At 49.7% G+C, this 17,284-nt stretch overlaps 2 protein-coding genes across 3 annotated transcripts; both read right to left on the bottom strand.

Moving 5' to 3' along the window:
• Nucleotides 1–698: 698 nt before the first annotated feature.
• POPDC2 (popeye domain containing 2) lies at nt 699–8,934 on the bottom strand. 2 transcript variants are annotated; one of them, XM_032207631.1, is made up of 4 exons: nt 8,444–8,934; nt 6,645–6,753; nt 4,167–4,548; nt 699–781 (listed from the first exon to the last, which is right to left on the bottom strand). In XM_032207631.1, exons 1-4 carry the CDS (start codon nt 8,932–8,934, stop codon nt 699–701), a joined length of 1,065 nt encoding a protein of 354 aa, XP_032063522.1. The 2 variants fall into 2 exon arrangements, with proteins under 2 accessions (XP_032063522.1, XP_032063521.1); XM_032207630.1 differs by lacking the exon at nt 699–781 and having other exon boundaries at nt 4,075–4,548.
• A 5,516-nt stretch (nt 8,935–14,450) lies between these two features.
• Nucleotides 14,451–17,067, bottom strand: LOC116494178 (cytochrome c oxidase copper chaperone). Its single transcript, XM_032195912.1, has 3 exons — nt 16,782–17,067; nt 15,166–15,276; nt 14,451–14,671 (listed from the first exon to the last, which is right to left on the bottom strand). The coding sequence occupies exons 1-2, from the start codon at nt 16,898–16,900 to the stop codon at nt 15,192–15,194; spliced, it is 204 nt and encodes a 67-aa protein (XP_032051803.1). The 5' UTR covers nt 16,901–17,067; the 3' UTR covers nt 14,451–14,671; nt 15,166–15,191.
• Between the last annotated feature and the right edge of the window lie 217 nt (nt 17,068–17,284).

Genomic DNA, 17,284 nt, shown 5'->3' with positions numbered 1-17,284 from the left:
GAGCACAAAAAAAAGAGGGAAAAAAAAAAAAAAAAAAAAAAAAAACCATCTCAGGCTCTCCCTCTCACCTGAGTCCCAGTTCCCTGCCTTTCTTGGTCTGAAAAAATCAACTCAAACAGCCCCTTCACCACAAGTTGGTAGCTTCTTTGCTAAGTCTTACTAGAGTGGATGCCCAGGGAGATGCATCACATCAAATCTCCATATAATTCCCTCTATCCTATTCCCATTGCCAAAGCCACCAGGCAGCCCATTTTCCACTGTCCTTTCCCCCGTGCTTTGAGACCGCCTCACACCCTTCAGACAGCGTTACCTCCCTAACCAAATCCTCGAACACCAGCAGTTTCATCTCTGTCTTTAATGGGAATCATTAAACAAAAGGGAACACAGATCCTGCGAGCAGGCTCGTGTCGCTTGCAGCCGCATCGGCGTGCTGTGGTATCGGAGCTGCCGACACACTTGGGAATAAAAACCAAGCCAGGGAAGCTCCCTGGGGCCGGCAGCTCCAGGCGAACATCGTGGGGTGGGAGGTGCTGGAGTGCCACTGCAGTCCCACGCGCGTGCTTCAGGTGCTCCTGAGTGTACGTGTCTGTGCGGGCAGACGTTTCAGTGCGTGCCAAAGAGTGTCTATCTGGTCAGAAACGTGAGTGAGCAGACGTGCCCTCGGAGGGGCTTGGGGATCCAGACAGCCTGTTGTTCCCTTAGAGCTCGGGGGTCTGAGTGGGAGCCAGGGGGGCTCGTCCTTTGCTGAGAGGGTGGGGGTAGCTCCGGAGGTGTCCAGAGGCTGCAGAAGGAAAGCAGTGGAGGGGGGAAGGAAAATGGGAGGGAGGAGAGAGAGACAAAAAAAAAAAATAATAAAGCACCATTATTATCACAGGAATAACTCTTGACTTCCAAACTTTTCCAACACACAAACCTCATGGAGCCCACCGTTCCCTTTCCTTCTCCCCTCTCCTCTGAAATTAGCATGCAAAACTATGCAATTCCTCGTAAAAAGGAATTTACGTGGTAAATCAACAAACAAGGTTACCCACCCGCCTGAGGCAACAAAAACAAAGCTCTTCAAAGCGCATCCTCTGGTACCAGGGAAACAAAGCCCACAGCAACTTTAGTTTTGCTCACGAAGCAGGTGTAAAACAGTTCCTACTCAGACACTGAGATACAGGCCAACAAGCACCCCATCCATCTCACCCAGCAAACAGAAGCCAGCCCACAGATGCAACTGCACAGAACTACGTAGCAGCAGCCCTGCATATTGCAAGCGTTGCAAAGCAGCAAGCTAGGGCAAATGTGACATGAAAGGGAGAAAAGGCAGGTGGCTTTTGGTTGTTTGAAGATGTGTATAAGGAATAAAGCCTAGTTCGCAAGGGAGCGCTGAGCTATTTATACAGCAGTACGCTGTTAAAGCAAGTTTTGAACAGAACCTCTGAACCTGTCTCCTTCAGACAGGCAAGTTACTGGAATATCTGAAATACTGAAATATCCTCTTCAGAAAGAACGTGCTCATCATAGCATACTCTGTCTTATTCACAAGCAGTCTAGAAACTCTTTCAAGAACTAGGTAAGTATAGCAGGTCACTACATCCCACAGGAAAATTTCATATGAAACAACCTCAAGATGCACCAGGGGAGGTTTAGGTTGGACATCAGGAAGAATTTCTTCAGGGAGAGAGTGATCAAGCATTGGAACAGGCTGCCCAGGGAACTGGCGGAGTCCCCATCGGTGGAGGTATTTGAGAGACACCTGGACGTGGCACTAAGGGATATGGCAGGTCAGGTTGATGCTTGGACTTGATGATCTTGTAGGTCTTTTCCAACCTAGATGACTCTGTGACCTTCACAGCACCGTGGTACAGCAAGGTGGCTACTGCAACAGTGATAAGGAAGGTGGTACGCAGAAGCACTTCTGTAAGGGGAATTTAGAGAGCCAGAAGGTAATTACCCAGGCTGGAAGCTGCTGGGGAGCCGGATGAGAGCTCAAAACAGGGGAAAGCCCCGGGGGAGCTCTGATGGCTGGGATCATGGCTATAGTGTACTTCGAACAATGACACCGCAGGGAATATCCCTGTTTACTATGAATGTTTTCACCACTTCTAAAGCATATGTTATGAAAGTGCTTTCCCTTGGCCATGACAAGCCTGCTCAGATAATCTGTTGGGCTGTGGTTAGTGCCTGGCCAGGAGAGGACTGCAGCTCCTCTCCGCCACAAAGTTTTGCTGTTTGTTTTGCACTTGAGTCATGGAAGAACAGAGTTGTGATGTGACAACTGCTGGAGTGCTGCTGGGATGTTGGTGCAACTGGGATACAACTGGGATACTAAGACATCAGCAGAATAGGAAGGATGTGCTCCTTCCAGTGTGATGGGAACTCACTACACTGAGTTTGCATTTCTTCACCTAATTACCTTAGAAATAAAAATGCCGTGCTGGCTGTTGCCTCCACACTGTCAGACAAGGAAGATCAGCCCTTCTCCCATCCCAACTACTGGCCTATGAAACATTTGTGCTTCTATCACAGCTCTCTACTCCAAGTATCAGCCCACATTGATATCGCCTCATTCACAAGATCTGGAAAGACGAAAGCTCCCAGAATGTTTTAAAAGGAAACTGAAAGAAAGCGGAGCCTTGTGTTGTGTCCCACAGTCTTTCACTCACACACACAGACACCTCTTGCGTGCATGATCATAGTGTTCTCATGACAAAAAAGAAAGAAAAAAGACAAAAAAAAAAAAAAAAAGTTGTGGTGTTCCTTACCTCTTTCCCTCTATTTTTTTTTGTTTTTGTTTTTGTTTTTTTTTTTAATTATTTGCATTTGAACTTTTGGTTTATACTGAGCTTAATCAACCAGAAGAACTCTGCCAATGACCTGAGAATGGACATCCTTGTGCCGAGAAGACAACATCCAAGCAAAGCATACAAAGTGACTTTCCCCCCCTTTACGACACTAACTGCTCTTATTTTTGATCGCGTCCACTCAACAGAAATGCCTGACAGTTAAGAGGATGGCTGTCTCATAAATGATTCACGTTCCTGCCTCTCCAAGTAAGGACTGAAAAAGTTGCAAGTTCCTATCACCAGCAGCCTACCAGGGACTGTCACATTACTAGGACTTTGCAGCTAGAAAACAAGTGAAGATTTTGTTTTTCTCCTCTCTGCCTTCTGCCTTTTTTAATAATAAAGATAAATTAAGCAAAGCTCTCGCTCATTTTTTATCCGATTTGAGGAAAGCCAGACATGCTTGCTCCCTTCCTGGCCAGTTCTGCCATAACCCAGATTTCAAGTCTGGAGGCATGGAAGCAGCACAGGAACAGGAATGTGACTCAACTCATGGCAGAATTGTACAAAAACAGGATAATCTTCCAGTTCCACTGCTTTCAAAAACTATATTCAACTTCCTTGCTGCCACACAGACAGGGTCTATGCAATGGTCTCTTCTAGGATAGAAATCCCAATCCCGGGTTTAGTGTCTGGCAACTGGATGTCAGAAAGCAGCTTTTATTCGGCGGGGGCAGGAATGCACATTTGGAGGCTGCAGCTGGCGTGCAGCAGCTGGCTAAAAGTAGCTCAGCATGGAATTTATCTCTCAGCCATTTGGATCTGAATTTCAAGCACGAGCCACCCTACCATCTATTTCTGTTCACCTGCCTTGCTCCTCTGCTCCAACATCCCCCAGGCCTGGGGATTTCCCCCCATGCAGAGTAAGGAGCTGGCATTTAAGACCAAGTAGGTGCAGCTGGCAATCAAGGGGTGCATTTTGGGGCGATTCCCTTGGAGGAAAAAAGGGATGTGTGGTGGGTGTTCATACCTGCTTGTACACTCGCCTCCACGTCAGCAGAGCAGCAGCGTCCTGCGCTGGTGGCCACCAGCCTTTGCTCTGCTTCGGGATCTGCCAAACCCTGGGGACCTCAGGAGAGCCATGGGGTCTGCCCCTGGAGCCACCTGCACTCCTCCCCAGCTCTGCGCAGGAGCAAGCCCGCAGCAAGCAGAGGCGAGAGGCCGGGGAGCGACTCGCTGCCGCCGGCGGGTACTTACGCAGGGATGCCACGTGGGGTGACGCGTGCCCGTGCCGGGTGCGCCCTCACTTCATATACTCCCCTTCGCTCACATAGTCCATAAAAGACCCCGGCAACTCAGCAAAATCTTCCAAGACAAGACTGGTGGAGTCCTCACCCAGCAGGTCGCTCTCGGGCCGGGAGGCCCGGGGGCGCGGAGCCGGTGGTGGTGGCGGTGGTGGAGGCTGCGGAGGGGCCTCGGAGGCAGCAGCGGGTCCGTGGGCTGGCGGCGGTGTGGGTGGCAGCTCCTCGGCCTCCTCTGGCTCCCCCTCGGAGGCGGCCGGCCCCAGGACGTGGTAGAGGCTGGGCAAGCGGATGTCGAAGCGGAGGCCGAACTTGGCGAAGAGCTTCTCGTTGAGGGAGTAGAGCTTCTCCGAGATGTCGTAGCCCAGGTGGGAGGAGAAGAGGCGGGCGACGTAGCGGTCCTTCCTCAGCAGGAGGTACAGCCGCCGCCTCGGCCAGGTCACGTAGCTGCAGTCGGTCTCGGCCGTCAGCGTGACCTGCAGGGCAGGGAGCGAGCAGAGTGAGGCCCAGCACCCCGGGATCACCCACACCTCTCCTCGAGGGTGGTGGGGCTGGAGAACCACGTCAGATACGTCCTCACCCACCGCTGATTTCCCTTCCCCAAGGAAACGATTTTGGTTGGTTTTAGAATTTGTTTTGCGTTGGGTTTTGCCAACATGATTACAACCATTTTTTTCTGCTAGCTGTGAGACCAGACAACAATAATAAATCTTTATATACGCAACACAAGACTGTATAATGTAATAAATATAAATAATAAAACAAACACATGAAGGGTCAAATGCTCCTGGGCTGAAGAAGAACATCCGAGTGTAATGGAGACACCGGCATGCGAACAAGTGTCGGAACAGAAATATCCTGGGGGCTCCCTTTCACTCTATACCCAGGGGTCTCCTTGGCCAGCCACCGTGGCAGAGAGCCACCGGGAAGCTGAACACAGCTTGGCTGCAAGTGCGTGTCCTTGGGATTGATATCCAACGCCACTGCCATGCAAGCAGCTGCTGTAGGAAAGAAATACAGGAGCGAAAACCCGAGAACTTCCCCAGGCCAAGGTGAGCGGGATTACGGGTCACACGGAAACCGCAAGGAGCAGAACGTCCTTTTCCTGACCAACTTCTGGTGCAGCCATCCAAACCCTCTGCTTCCCGTGAGGGATTAGGTGAGCTGTGATCACAGAAGCTGTCTCCCAGCCAGGGCAGCAGGACAGGGTTTGCTCACGAACACCTCCGGTATCATCAGAGCTCCTGTGGGAATGTGCCAGCCACAAAACCCGACTCCTGTGGGCCCTGACAGCCAGCAGCTCAGTGGGAAGAAGACGTGGCCAGAGCAGAAAGCACGAGGTAACCAGCTCTCCTCGTGAAGTGAGTCAAGCTTCTGCCATTTTTCGGTGGACACAGAACTGAAACTGCTCGACCCAGGCAGCTGTGACGAAAACCTGGACAAGAAAACCTTTGGGTTTTCTTGAGGAAGAAAACCTCCTTCCAGCAAAGCCCCAGAATCAAATGTCCTGTTTTTGTTTTTGTTTTTGTTTTTTCACCCAGGTGATTGTGATGCTGGGGATAAGGTTGAAATGAGCCACAGAGTCTTACTAACTACTTGGATAAGAGTGACTAGGGTGTCTGCCAAAGGTAGCACGTCACCATGGCCAGCCCTGGGTGTCAAGAGAAATGCCCTGCCAGGAACAAGGACCTGTCAAAGTCTCACCTGCTGAACACTGCTTTCACACAGCTCAATACTTCTCCATGCTCCTCAGTAAGCAGACGAGGTTTTAGGCATTTTTGGCACACTGCTGCAGCCTTTCCCCACCCCAGTGCCTGGCACAAGTGACCTCCCCGACCAGCCTCATCTCGCAGAGCAGGAGCTCCCCAGCTATCTCACACACCACAGATAAGGATGCTCAGGAGCTCTGGGAACATTCAGTTCCGCAGAAATCAGCTCAGAGAGCAATACAGATGTCTTCCTAGGTTGCACGCCATCCAGCTGTCCATTTCCCACCCCAGAGGGAGAATTTCCCCTCGAGGAGCATCAGGTATCATCCTCCCTGCTCGACTCTTACACAGGCCAAATTCAGAGCCAAGGAAAGCAGATTTGGGGAGCTGCCCCAGCTTAGCCAAGTCTGAACTCGGCTGTTTTTGCAAGAAAGCAGCATCATTCCCTCATGGCTGTCCCACGCTCCCAGGGGATTAGAAAAGTCCCTCCCCGTATGCCCTAACCGGCACACTCGGGACTGACATCCTGATAGGGATCAGCCTGTCCTGGCTTGTGGGTTGGAGGCAGAGAGATGTGGGCTTGAGTAATCTCCTCCAGAAGGAAAGCCAAGCAAACACGGGGGGTGTTGACAGCAAGAGCAAAACCCTCTCAGTTGCTGCAAATAAGAATTGGTCCGGCCTCTCAGCAAGGGATTCCTGTGCTCAGAAAGGACCATATTCAGGCGTGAATCAGTCTTCCTGCTTCTCCACCCCAAAACGCATCACCATCAGAAAGGGGATATTTATGGGTTTACATCACCGCCGCGTTTTGCCACCCTGATGTAGCAGCACATGGGATGAGCATGTCGGTGTCAGGGCCTCACCTGGAAGGTCCCTTCCTCGGAAGGTCGCAGTGATTCCCACTCTGGAGAGTCCAGGAACTGGTAGGGGAAGACGTAGTGGAGGAACTGCCCGTCCTGGCTCACTCGGACCCTGCAGAGAGGACAGGAGATAGGCAGGCTTAGACCACAGAGCAAACACCCCATGAATGTGATTAGACCGTGGGCAGGAGCTGGTCCCACCAGCGAGGAGAGGCTTTCTTCCTGCCACACACACATCCCAGGTCCCCTCAGGGACAGCTGAAAATGCTCCAGTTTCTGGGGCTCAACCCCTTTGCTCCATGGCAAGGAGATTCACTGCCCCATACTCTGCCTGTTTTATTGCTTGCCACACAGGTGCAATGCTTGGTCCTGAACCAGGACTTCTCAGCCTGCAAGGATGCTGCTTTTCAAGTACGTCTCAGTCTGAATTCACCTCTTTCCACTTGCATTTTCCTCCTTTCCTCAGAGCTGCATGAGGGCAATCCCCGCCTCTAGGCTGGGATGCAGCAGAACCCTTCCCCAAAATCCCACTGGCCGTTGTTGGTGCAAGCCCATAGTTTGCTGCACCTTATCATCCAACCCCTCTTGGCCTCTTTGCCTTCTAAGCATGACTTTCCCCTATTTGCAGATCTGGTGCACTTCAGTGCAGGCTGCTCAGCACGGGGGATTGATAAAGGGAAAGGCACATGAAGGAAATAGATGTACCCAATTTCCTACATGTACCCAATTTCCTCCCAGAGCTTTGGCATTCAGTGCTGGTCAGTGTTCCCAGGATACTCTTAACACATCCCAAAAAAAGGACAAACACTGAAAAGGCAAGGACAACTTTTTTTCTGCATGCCCCCGCTCACCTTGCACAAGACTGCAATGAACCATGAGCTGCAGGTGATGCTGGGCTCGCCTTCCCAAAGGAAAATCTTTCTGAGACACTCACAGCTCTGCACTGCTCCCACTTGCAGGGCCCTTTCCCTTCCCACTCTCACTTAACATTAATGCCACATAATGGCACAGTTCAGTCAATAACCAAAAAGCATCAAAAGGATGTGACTCGCAGGCAGGCAGCTGCAACCATCCCTGTGGTCCTCCTTGATGGTCTGGGGGAGGGAACAGCACGAACACGAGAGCACAAGGAAGGAAAGAAGCCTGACGAGGCGGTGTACTCACTCTTTGATGAAATGCCCCTCAAAGTGAAAAATTTCTGAGCCCTGAGGGCTCAGGTGTTGGGAACAGGGAGCAGAGCCTCTCCCTTTAGGGCTGCTGGCCAGGGCGAGCAGGTCAACCAAAGACTCAGTGCATTTGGCCACCCACATCTCAGAGGTGTGTCTGGTACCCACAGAGGCCACAGGTTCAACCATCTCCTTCCCGCCCTCAGAAACACTCTCTCAGCCTTCAGACTCCAGGTCTGCTCCCGTTAGAAATAAAATCACCGAGGAAGAGGCGAGGGCACCCCCAGCATTATCGCAAGCGAGTCCGAGCTGGCTGCGCTCTGCTACATATTGCTCGATGCTGCAAACCATTCCCTATATTTTAGTTTGTATTATAATAATTTAATGTTATTTATTTATTATTATTTAATGTATATTAAATATATTATCATATTTTTATTTATATTAGGAAAAAAAATATTAAAAAGCCAAACCCCCAAAGCAAATTAAAAACGAGCGAACAACGAAACCAACAGACAGATGCATACTGCAGAGCCCTTTCATAGGAAGGGAAGGATCACCACCCTGGTTTGTGCAGAGGGGCAAAACCCCAAGAAGCAGCCACAGCACTTTGTTGAGGAGCGGGCTGGCCCTTACCTGCCAGAGAGCAGCAGGGAGAGGCGGTCAATGGGCGTCTTGCCCTCCACCGCGTAGTTCTGGTCTCGGGCTAGCGGCTGCACCTGCTCCTCGCAGCACTTCACGATTTCCCTGTAGACCTCCAGGGGCACCTGCAAGGGCAGGTACATGGTCTTGTAGAGGAGGTCAAACTCCTGGGGGATGGTGTCCTTGCGGAGCCGGTAGGCCAGGTGGGCCAGCTGCAGCAGGCAGAGGAGGACGAGCAGCATGTTCCAGGCGAAGACGTCCAGCCCGCAGGCGCTCAGCCAGCCCCACAGGGCGTAGCAGAAGTAGCCCGGGGCCAGCAGGCCGAAGATGTAGAGGGACCCGAAGATGCCGCTGCCCCCCATGTAGCCCAGGAGGACGATGCAGCTGGCCAGCTGGTAGGCTGCCCCCTCCATGTGCTCCTTCCAGGCATCGCACGCAGGGGGCTGGAGGACAGCCTGGGCCCAGGAGGGGCTGCTGGCGCTCATCCTGCCCCGCTGCCCACCCTCGCCGGCCGCCCGGCCTTAAAAAACTATTGTCATACGCAAAGAGGTCTGAAACCAGAGCTGCTGGGAGGCTGTTCCTCCTCCTCCTCCTCCTCAGCGCCGGCGGGTCCCACGGCAGCACGCTTCAGAGCACCATGCTAAAGCATTTTCGCGCCTAGAAAATCCCCAAAGCGTTTGTTTTTCCCTCTTCGTGGCTCAGAAATCAGGCCGGCCCCCTCCCTAGCCGCACCAGAGGGGAAGGGAGCTGGCAAAGAGGAGGCCGAAAGAGTTGAGTCGAAGAGAAAGCAGAGGCCATTAGCTGGAAGACTCCGGGGCCGGACGGAGATCTGGCTGCACTGCCCCTCTGGCAGTGAAAATAGAGCCCGTGAGAGAGCTGAGCTGCGGGGAGGGGAGCGCAGGGCGCCCGGGGTTGGATTCGGCACGTCTATCTCTTGGCAGCCGCGAGGAGAGGGACCCCAGAGGGATAACCATGTTTGGAATTGAAATCCAAGGAGCAAAAGCAGCGAGGGGGGACGGAGAGCAGGCACGCACCCGCCACTTAACATAACTCAGGCACCCAGATAAGCCAGGCGGCGCGGGGAGAGGGGAAAACAACCAGCTTTATCGCTGCAAACTCCAGCCGCACGCGGGGCTCCGTGCTGCTCTGCACCCTCCTGCAAGGGAACGACGGCCACGCAGCACAAAAAAGGAGAAAGGTCGTCTCCTTCTCCCGCTGCAACCCCTAGCGATGGCAGGAATTTAGCAAAAGAAGAGAGAGTCGGGTCTGCGGGAAGGATTTCCCCGCGACGGGCTCTGCGGCACAGCCTCCCCACGGAGATGGGGCAGCTCCGTCTGGCAGGGCATTTCAGACCACGGGGGTTGAGGTAAAGCACAGAAGCACATTTTTGTTTGCAATAGGCAGGGTTAAAGTAAACGAGCTGCTGGGACCCAGCTTTACCTATCGTGAAGAGACCGTCCTGCCTAGATGTTTTGGAGCACAACGCTGGGAAGCGCGCGTTGCAGGGACATCCCAGCCGAGGGAGGACTCTCACCCCACAGATAACAGGCTCTCAAGCTGCATTTTCATCACATATGTGGCAGAAAGGATGTGCTTTTGAGCAGGTCTCCTATTTTCATCCCCACTAAAACAAGTAGCACAGGTGCTGGCAGAAGGTAAGCTCCTGGGGAAGCATCGCCTCCCGTTGCAATTCTCTATAGTCATTCATATAGCGGGGCTTCATTCACCACGAGGAGGAAACACAAACCCTTTCTGCTCAGGGAAAATGTGTAAAATCAGCTTTTCCCCCGCTTCGAGTGCCGTGCTCCACAAAGACAGGGTCCCCCCGCTGCCAGGAAGCAGTCACATTTCAGGCATTGACACAACGGGCACGGTCAGTCGGCAGCATGAAGTCAGCTCGCATGGGTCAGTGGAGTAGGGATTGGGTTTCAGGGGTGGTTGTGTTTCAGGACGAGCTCGCAGCTGCCCTGCCTAACGTGCCATTCTCACTGGCACCGTGCACTTAAAGACACACCATCAGTCCTTCCACTAACAGCACTCCGGAGTAACGTCGGCGGGTGGGTGAGGCTCAAGCAATGCTTTGCGGCAGCCTGGAGGAATTCATCATGGTCTCAGAGAGCACGATTTATCTCTACGATGCCTAGACCACGTGCAACACGGAGCACTGCTACTCCTAGGAGCAGCAAAGCTTAACCAGTTGTCTTGTGGTAAGGAAATGCCACGAATTAAGCTTTGCACGTGGGTAAGTACGATCCACCCAGAAACACGCTTCTGTTAAGGGCGAAGTGAAGCAGGAAAAATCGTCTCCAGTGGTCCCTTATTCAAGAGAAGGGATAAATCCTACTGACTGAGGCAGAACGAGGCAAGAGGTATGGAGAAGTGAAAAACTTCTTTCTCTTGGCCTTTCTGCAGAGAGGCAAGAAGGACCGAACAGCCAAAGCACTACGGCACAAGTATGGGGAGCCAAGTTCTGATTTTCCTACCATTGTCGTGTACTTGCCAGGTGGTCCCAATAATAACTCGTATATCCTTAGGTCTCTGCAAAACCAGTGTTATACGGGGCCCTCTTTCCAAGACAGGCTGACGTTTGATGTAACAGAGGGTTGGGATATCAGGATTGGGAACTCTTAAGAGAAAGATACAGAAGATATTCGAGACAAATAATGATCTGCTGTGAATAGTGATGCTGAACGACATTAGAAGCATACAGAGATGCAAAGTTGCAGTAAGATTGCCACCAGATCAGCTTCACAGCCCAGCCTCAGCACAGTGTGTTAAACACCTTCCAGCTCTTCCTTTGCTTTCTGGTAGTTCCCATTCCTGCGTGTAGCTCCAGGTCACAACTTTTGCCTTTTGGTACTACCAAAAAAATCCTGCAGCAACATCAAAGAAAGTGACAAAAAAATGTTACTAGCTTCACTCCTCAGTTAGGTAAATTCTTGTGGTAGGAGATAGTCTGGATCACAAAATTAACAACTCCTCAGGACAAAGACAGTGTTTCCCCTGCCATCTTCCAAAACATGCCTCACCTAGAAGAGAGCAGCAATGTCAGTGCAGCCTTCAGCATATCCCGGAGTGGGGCTTTCTTTACAGCATTGGCACTTCCAGTCAGGGTCAAGCATGTGCCCTCCTCTGCCTCTTGATACCAGCGCTACAACTCGCACCATTTAAAGCCTGTACCGCTGAGGGTGCAGAGCAGAGAGCCCCAGGCAGACAGCTTCAATCCCACACCAGTAACAGCACAAATCTCTCACTATAAACTATGAAACTTTCCTGCTGGGGCTGAACACAGTGATGGAGCGAGAACAGTACAGCTTGTTAAAAGGTAGATCTCTGAGCACCCTGTCGAGATGAGGTCTTTTCAGGCCCACTTTTTTGATAGAAAGGTTTGTAAAATGGTTAAACCACCAAGTCTCTAGTCTTACTTTCTCCCTTGGGAGTATGGGGGCCACACAGACCATCTTCGCAGCCTGTCCAGCTTTCCATCCAGCGAGAGTTCAAAGCACCGTCGTGGTTTTCTGAGACATTTTGTTTTCATGCCTTGCCTGGAATTAGCACACATGCCTTCCCATCTAGGGATGCTGGGGTTCATCTGAGTTGAGCGTACTGAAGTCGATACTGACTCCGGGAGAAAAGCTCAACACAAAATAAAAGCCCAAAGCCACCTGGAATCAAGAGAGCAAAGACACATGGAAGACTCGAGCAGCACTAAAACTCCGTGCTTGAAGAAGGCAGGTAGGCATTACGACAAAATGACCCTGTGAAGAAGACAAAACAGACATCAACCTTTTCAGTTTGAAACTGGCAGTGTGTAAGGAGTTATTCTGCTGCTTACCCACATGCAATGAACTCATCCAGTAGCGCTTCACGCTCAGTCACACATGATGATGCAACTCAGGTGCAGCCTGCACTATTTTTGGCAGCTGTACTTGGCATTATCCTCTATCCTTGAGAGCAGCCCCGTATTGAGAGGTTATCAGTACAGCAGCTGCGTGGTTATTTTGCTCAGGATGCCTACAGGTTCACTGCTGATCCTATAAACCAAAACCAAGTTCAATCACCTGCACTGAGGACCTTGATGGCTTCAAGTCAGAGAGGACATAATTAAACGTGTCCTTTTTGATTTATTACGTGATGCATTACTGACAGTAGATTGCCAAACTAATCTACACAGTAATAAAACCTGTAGCTCCAGAATATCCACCTGGTGTTTCAAGTCACATTGGATTTACAGCACTGCTCCAGACAAGCTCATGGTAAATCACAAGTGGAAAAAGATGCGCACTGTATTTAGTTGAACCACTACTCTACAGTTTAGTCACATTTCCTGCTACTGCTGCATTTTGAGTCCTTGTAGCGACTGAACACCCTGTGCAGAACAGGGTCTGGCATCAGTCCCCCGTTCAGGCCTTGAATCCACCCCATAGGATTCCAGTATCTTTCCAATATTGGTTATACACTGGTATTGCAGCATCCTACTCATCATCTTCCTTCCAAAAAAAAAAAAAAAAATTAAAAAAAAAACAAACATCTACCATGCATTTACCTTCATGCAGATCTAGGTGTGCCTAGAATTTGTTTATGGAACCCATTTTATTTTTTTTTTTTTTAACCTTTCCTGGATCATATTTAAATAGCACTCCATTCTCCCCTGCCTGGATTTTTACTCTGTGCCATCACTTCCAGACAAGATGTGCAAATACAGAATTGGTGCTGATCCACCTTGGAACAATGAATGCCAGGAGGAGCACTAGGTCCTGCTCCCAAGCCAGATATAGTGCCACACGAGACTTAAAACACTTTTTGCCAGAGCTACACCTGTGTCCTTTCTTTAGGCTGAGAGCCAAAACAGGCACAACTCCTATCTGAAGAAAGTAGACAAGCAACGCAAAGCTAAGTTTAACAGCCCAGCTTGTCCCCTGCAAGCATTTTTGAGTACATTTCCTCAGACTTCATGACCTTTGTGAAACATCCTAGAAAGCAGAGTGCAAGCTCCTTTCAGTTAAAATTTCACAGAAATTTTAAGTGTCACATATTAACATTCACAGTCTCATCAGTGCTAGCTCAGATTATGGGACCCCCAGCAGGCAGAGAAAGGATCACTACTGCACCCATACCTGCAAAAGAATCAAAGCACAGCGGACAAGCAAGACAAAGCACAGATTTTGTATCTTCAGTTTCTGAAAAGAAAGTTCTGCAGAAACAGGAGAAAAAAAAACAGTGATGCTACCTTAAAGCCATGGGACAAAGGAAGAACCAGTATAGGACTGTACAGAGATATAATATGAAACAGAAAAAGAATCCCACATGTGACAAAATTCAACTATCCTTTTTTGCTCCGGATTGTAAGAAGGAATCACGAGGCCACAACCACCTTCCCAGTGCTATGTCACCCAGGTGAGGAAAGAGCCAGAAAACAAAAACCCACATGCACCCTAGCACAAGGCCAACCCAACAAAAACTAGGCATAAACAGCCCCTCTTAATTCAGGCAAATTATCTGTTTGTGTATCTGCAGTCCTTTGCTTCCTTTCCCTCAGAGAACTGTTAGCTCAAGAATTTGAGATGGATATAGGAAGTTCTTAATTCTTCGTTATAAAGAATTACACTTGAATCCTACAGTAAAACAACTCTGGTAACACAGCTTTAACTTCTGAGTAAGAGAAAGCAAATTCAGTTTTGACTCTCAGGAAAGTTGCTTTCCTGAGACTGGTTGTCTTTGTACAAATATAGTTATAGCTAGTCACAAGCAGACTACAAGCAGCACTACAAGCTTCAGCACGACTTTGCTGAAAGCAGTAACATAACAGTGTTGTTAGCGTGATTTCTCAATTTGCATCAGAGGGAAAACCCACTGAAGACCCATCTGTTCATCCCCAAAACAGAAGAAATTCGCGTTCTCATTTCAATTAAAGCTTTTCTCATTCTCCCCATTACGACAGCACACTGGTTTTGAATGACCATTGTCACTTTTTATTCAAAAAAGAAACCGAAGTCAGGAACACTGGTCATTTTAGACTTTTAATTAGAGGGGAAAAATATACTTTTTCTATAACGGCAATAAAGAGTTAATAGTGGAAAAGCTGCAGATGTATACACCATAACTAGTCTACATTAAAGACTCTTATAAATACTTTGTTCATATTTGTCCCTTGAAGTAACTTGCAGAAATAGTTTATTTTTCAGCCTTCCAGTCCACCAGTCACACAACAGCCATCATCATCTGGAAGAGAGAGGAAAGAAATGCGTAAAACACAGATTTCCACTGGATATGAAGGGATAATTTAAGTCTCTAGTCACTAATGAGTGTTGTATACAAACAGCCCCAGTCTGCTCTTAAATTGGTTTCCAGAACTTCTTTCTGAACTCCAGGAATATATCACAGTTAAGGATGTACCTTTCTAATGAGGATGAAACAGGAAAAGATTTTCCTCCCTCCTTTGTTTGACCTTTGTATTTGAGGGGACAGAGGGACAATATCCTACCATTAGAAATCTGAATTGAAGTTTAGATCTCTTGAAAGAGAACAGAGGCAGAGAGGCAGAACCCACCAGCCTCACAAGGACAGCAGTAGTCAATGAGGTTTACTTTGTCTTCCCTCTCTTAGGGTAGATTTGCCTTTTGTCATCTCAGACAGTACTCTGCACTTTCCAGTGGCACCAACGGAGATGCCAGAGCACTTCAGAGGTAGAGAATGTTCCTGAAGGCTATACTCACCACACTTGCAGTCCTGCTCATCTCACTCATATCTTGAAGCCCAGAGCTCTCATACACTCTTTGTGGGCTTCAATTAGGTGCCCGCAATTTTCTTCCCCCTTCTCAATGATGCTGCAAAACAAAAAGATTTCCAAGGTTCAACAAGAAAACGTTATCTTACTATTAGCCAAATCCACAGAGCTGACGAGCTGTTGGGAACAATCAAGAAACCCTACGAGGCTCCAGAGATCTTTTTGACTATCCTGTCCAGGGTAGCACTGTTTTGGAAAATACAATGCCATTCCAAAAAGCTGCCCAAGCGTGGAGTGGTGCGCTTAAACTCTGATGAGCTGCATAACAATTTCCTAAACAGACCAATGCTACACTGGGCAAGTCGAGACTGGAATTTTGTTATATAACACAAGGCTGTCACCTCACTTTATCGAGCGTGCTCATCTTGACAAGAAAGAAAGTTTCAAATTATTCAGTAGAGAAGAAATAAGCTTTCTATAATACACAACAGATTGAGACTAGCTTGACCAGTAAATGACAACTTAAACCAGCTTTAGGTAGTATTTAGGGATTCTGACACACACACACAGTCTAGTTACTCTTAAAAAAAAAAAAAAAAAAAAAAAAGGCATTACCACAAACAGTAACTTTCAGTATTACTCATCCATCCAAGTGTCTAATACCTTATCGAATAGTGGTAAAAGCCTATCATCACTGGCGTAGAGCATACACCACAAAAACAGTTCAGTCGTGCTTTCTGGTGACTCGCAGAGCACTCCTGGCCTCAGGGGTGGGGGCTCCACCACCCTGCAGAGTGCAGGTCACAGATCTGGTCAACCCCAGTCTGCCAGACACAGGATGCTATTTTTTACTGACAATTACTGACAGAGAGAGAAATTAGTCAGTTGTGAGTAACTGAAAGGTCTAAATTACATTTTAGTTACTAAAATGTAACTAAAACTTCTTCTCCTCCCAGTATTTAAGCTTTGTTACAGATGAAATTGCACCACAATCACCCAGCGTAACTCCATTTGCTGCATGACTTATACCCTACCACCCTTTTTCTCAGATGGCCACGGACACACCTTGAATTTATCACGTAACTAGACTCACGTGCCTAACTTCGGCAGAAACACCCTGCTGGCCTTATTCCATCTGCTGAAAGACGCTTCTACAACCTTTCAGGTTAAAACAATGGAACAAAAACAGTTTAGCCTCCCGACTAATTTACTGTCTCAGACAAGGGACCGGTGTTTTGGGGTACATTTCATGGTAATATGTAGTGATAGTAACTAAGCCTGTGGATATAAATGCACTGAAAGGTGTCACTGTCGATGTTTGCAGCCCTGTGAGGACTGCAAGCAAACAGAAAGCGTTGCTTTATTAGAAAAGCAGCGTTCAGAAGAAGGTAATAGAAGCATTACCAGGCTCTGGCACTCCTCTTCAGCCAACTAACAGCTGTGAAGGAGCTTTAGGAGCTTTAACACCTCCTCGGGGAGCCTGCCTTTAGGGCGAGCCACCAGCCCTGCACCTCCTTCCTCGCAGCCATGCCGTGAGGCACCCACCCCTCCTGCACACCCCGGGCTGCCCGAGGGGAAGCCCCACGGCCCGGGGAGGGCACTCACCAAGCATCCCTCGCCTTCTTGGTGTCGGGGCAGGCACAGCAGGGCTTCAGCGGCTGCTTCTGCCCCTTCGCCTCCCCGCCGCCCTTGGGCTCGCAGCTGGCGGCCGCGACCGACGACATGGCGGCACCGCGCGGGCTGAGGAAGGGGGGGAGAAATGGAGGGGAAGGGGACGGCAGAAACCGAGCCGAGGAGAGCCCAAGCGAGCCGGGACGAGCCTCCCGCTGCCGGTAGCGGTCCCTGCCCGCCCGGGAAGCAAACGGAGAGGGCAGAGGGGTGCTTGGGTTCCGGGTGAAGCGGCGCGGCTGGGCGGGCAGCCCGCGGCTCGCCGGGAGTTGTAGTGTGCGGGCGCCATGGCGCCGCCCCGCCGCTGGTGTGAGGCGCTAAGTGCTTTCTGCTCCAACAAAACAATTCAGCTCTTTCCAAAGCTCCTGGTTTTCATCACATGCATAGCTGAGGCTTCCTATTTTCACCATCAAGGCACCTTTTTGCACCCTGTCATTTCA

The sequence above is a fragment of the Aythya fuligula genome, chromosome 1 (assembly GCF_009819795.1).
Source record: "Aythya fuligula isolate bAytFul2 chromosome 1, bAytFul2.pri, whole genome shotgun sequence".
Classification (NCBI taxonomy): domain Eukaryota; kingdom Metazoa; phylum Chordata; class Aves; order Anseriformes; family Anatidae; genus Aythya; species Aythya fuligula.
The sequence above is the reverse complement of the archived record's forward strand: the minus strand, read 5'-3'. Positions and strand labels throughout refer to the sequence as shown.

Bases quoted from the DNA above. Each gene is read 5' to 3' on its own strand.
- POPDC2 (XM_032207630.1), bottom strand. From the start codon at position 8,934: ATGAGCGCCAGCAGCCCCTCCTGGGCCCAGGCTGTCCTCCAGCCCCCT. The intron at 6,754-8,443 runs GTAAGGGCCAGC...TCCTCTCTGCAG, and splicing joins TCCCTGCTGCTCTCTGGCAG to GGTCCGAGTGAGCCAGGACG. The intron at 4,549-6,644 runs GTGAGGCCCTGA...CCTGCCCTGCAG, and splicing joins CCGAGGAAGGGACCTTCCAG to GTCACGCTGACGGCCGAGAC.
- LOC116494178 (XM_032195912.1), bottom strand. From the start codon at position 16,900: ATGTCGTCGGTCGCGGCCGCCAGCTGCGAGCCCAAGGGCGGCGGGGAG. The intron at 15,277-16,781 runs GTGAGTGCCCTC...TTTGTTTTGCAG, and splicing joins AAGAAGGCGAGGGATGCTTG to CATCATTGAGAAGGGGGAAG.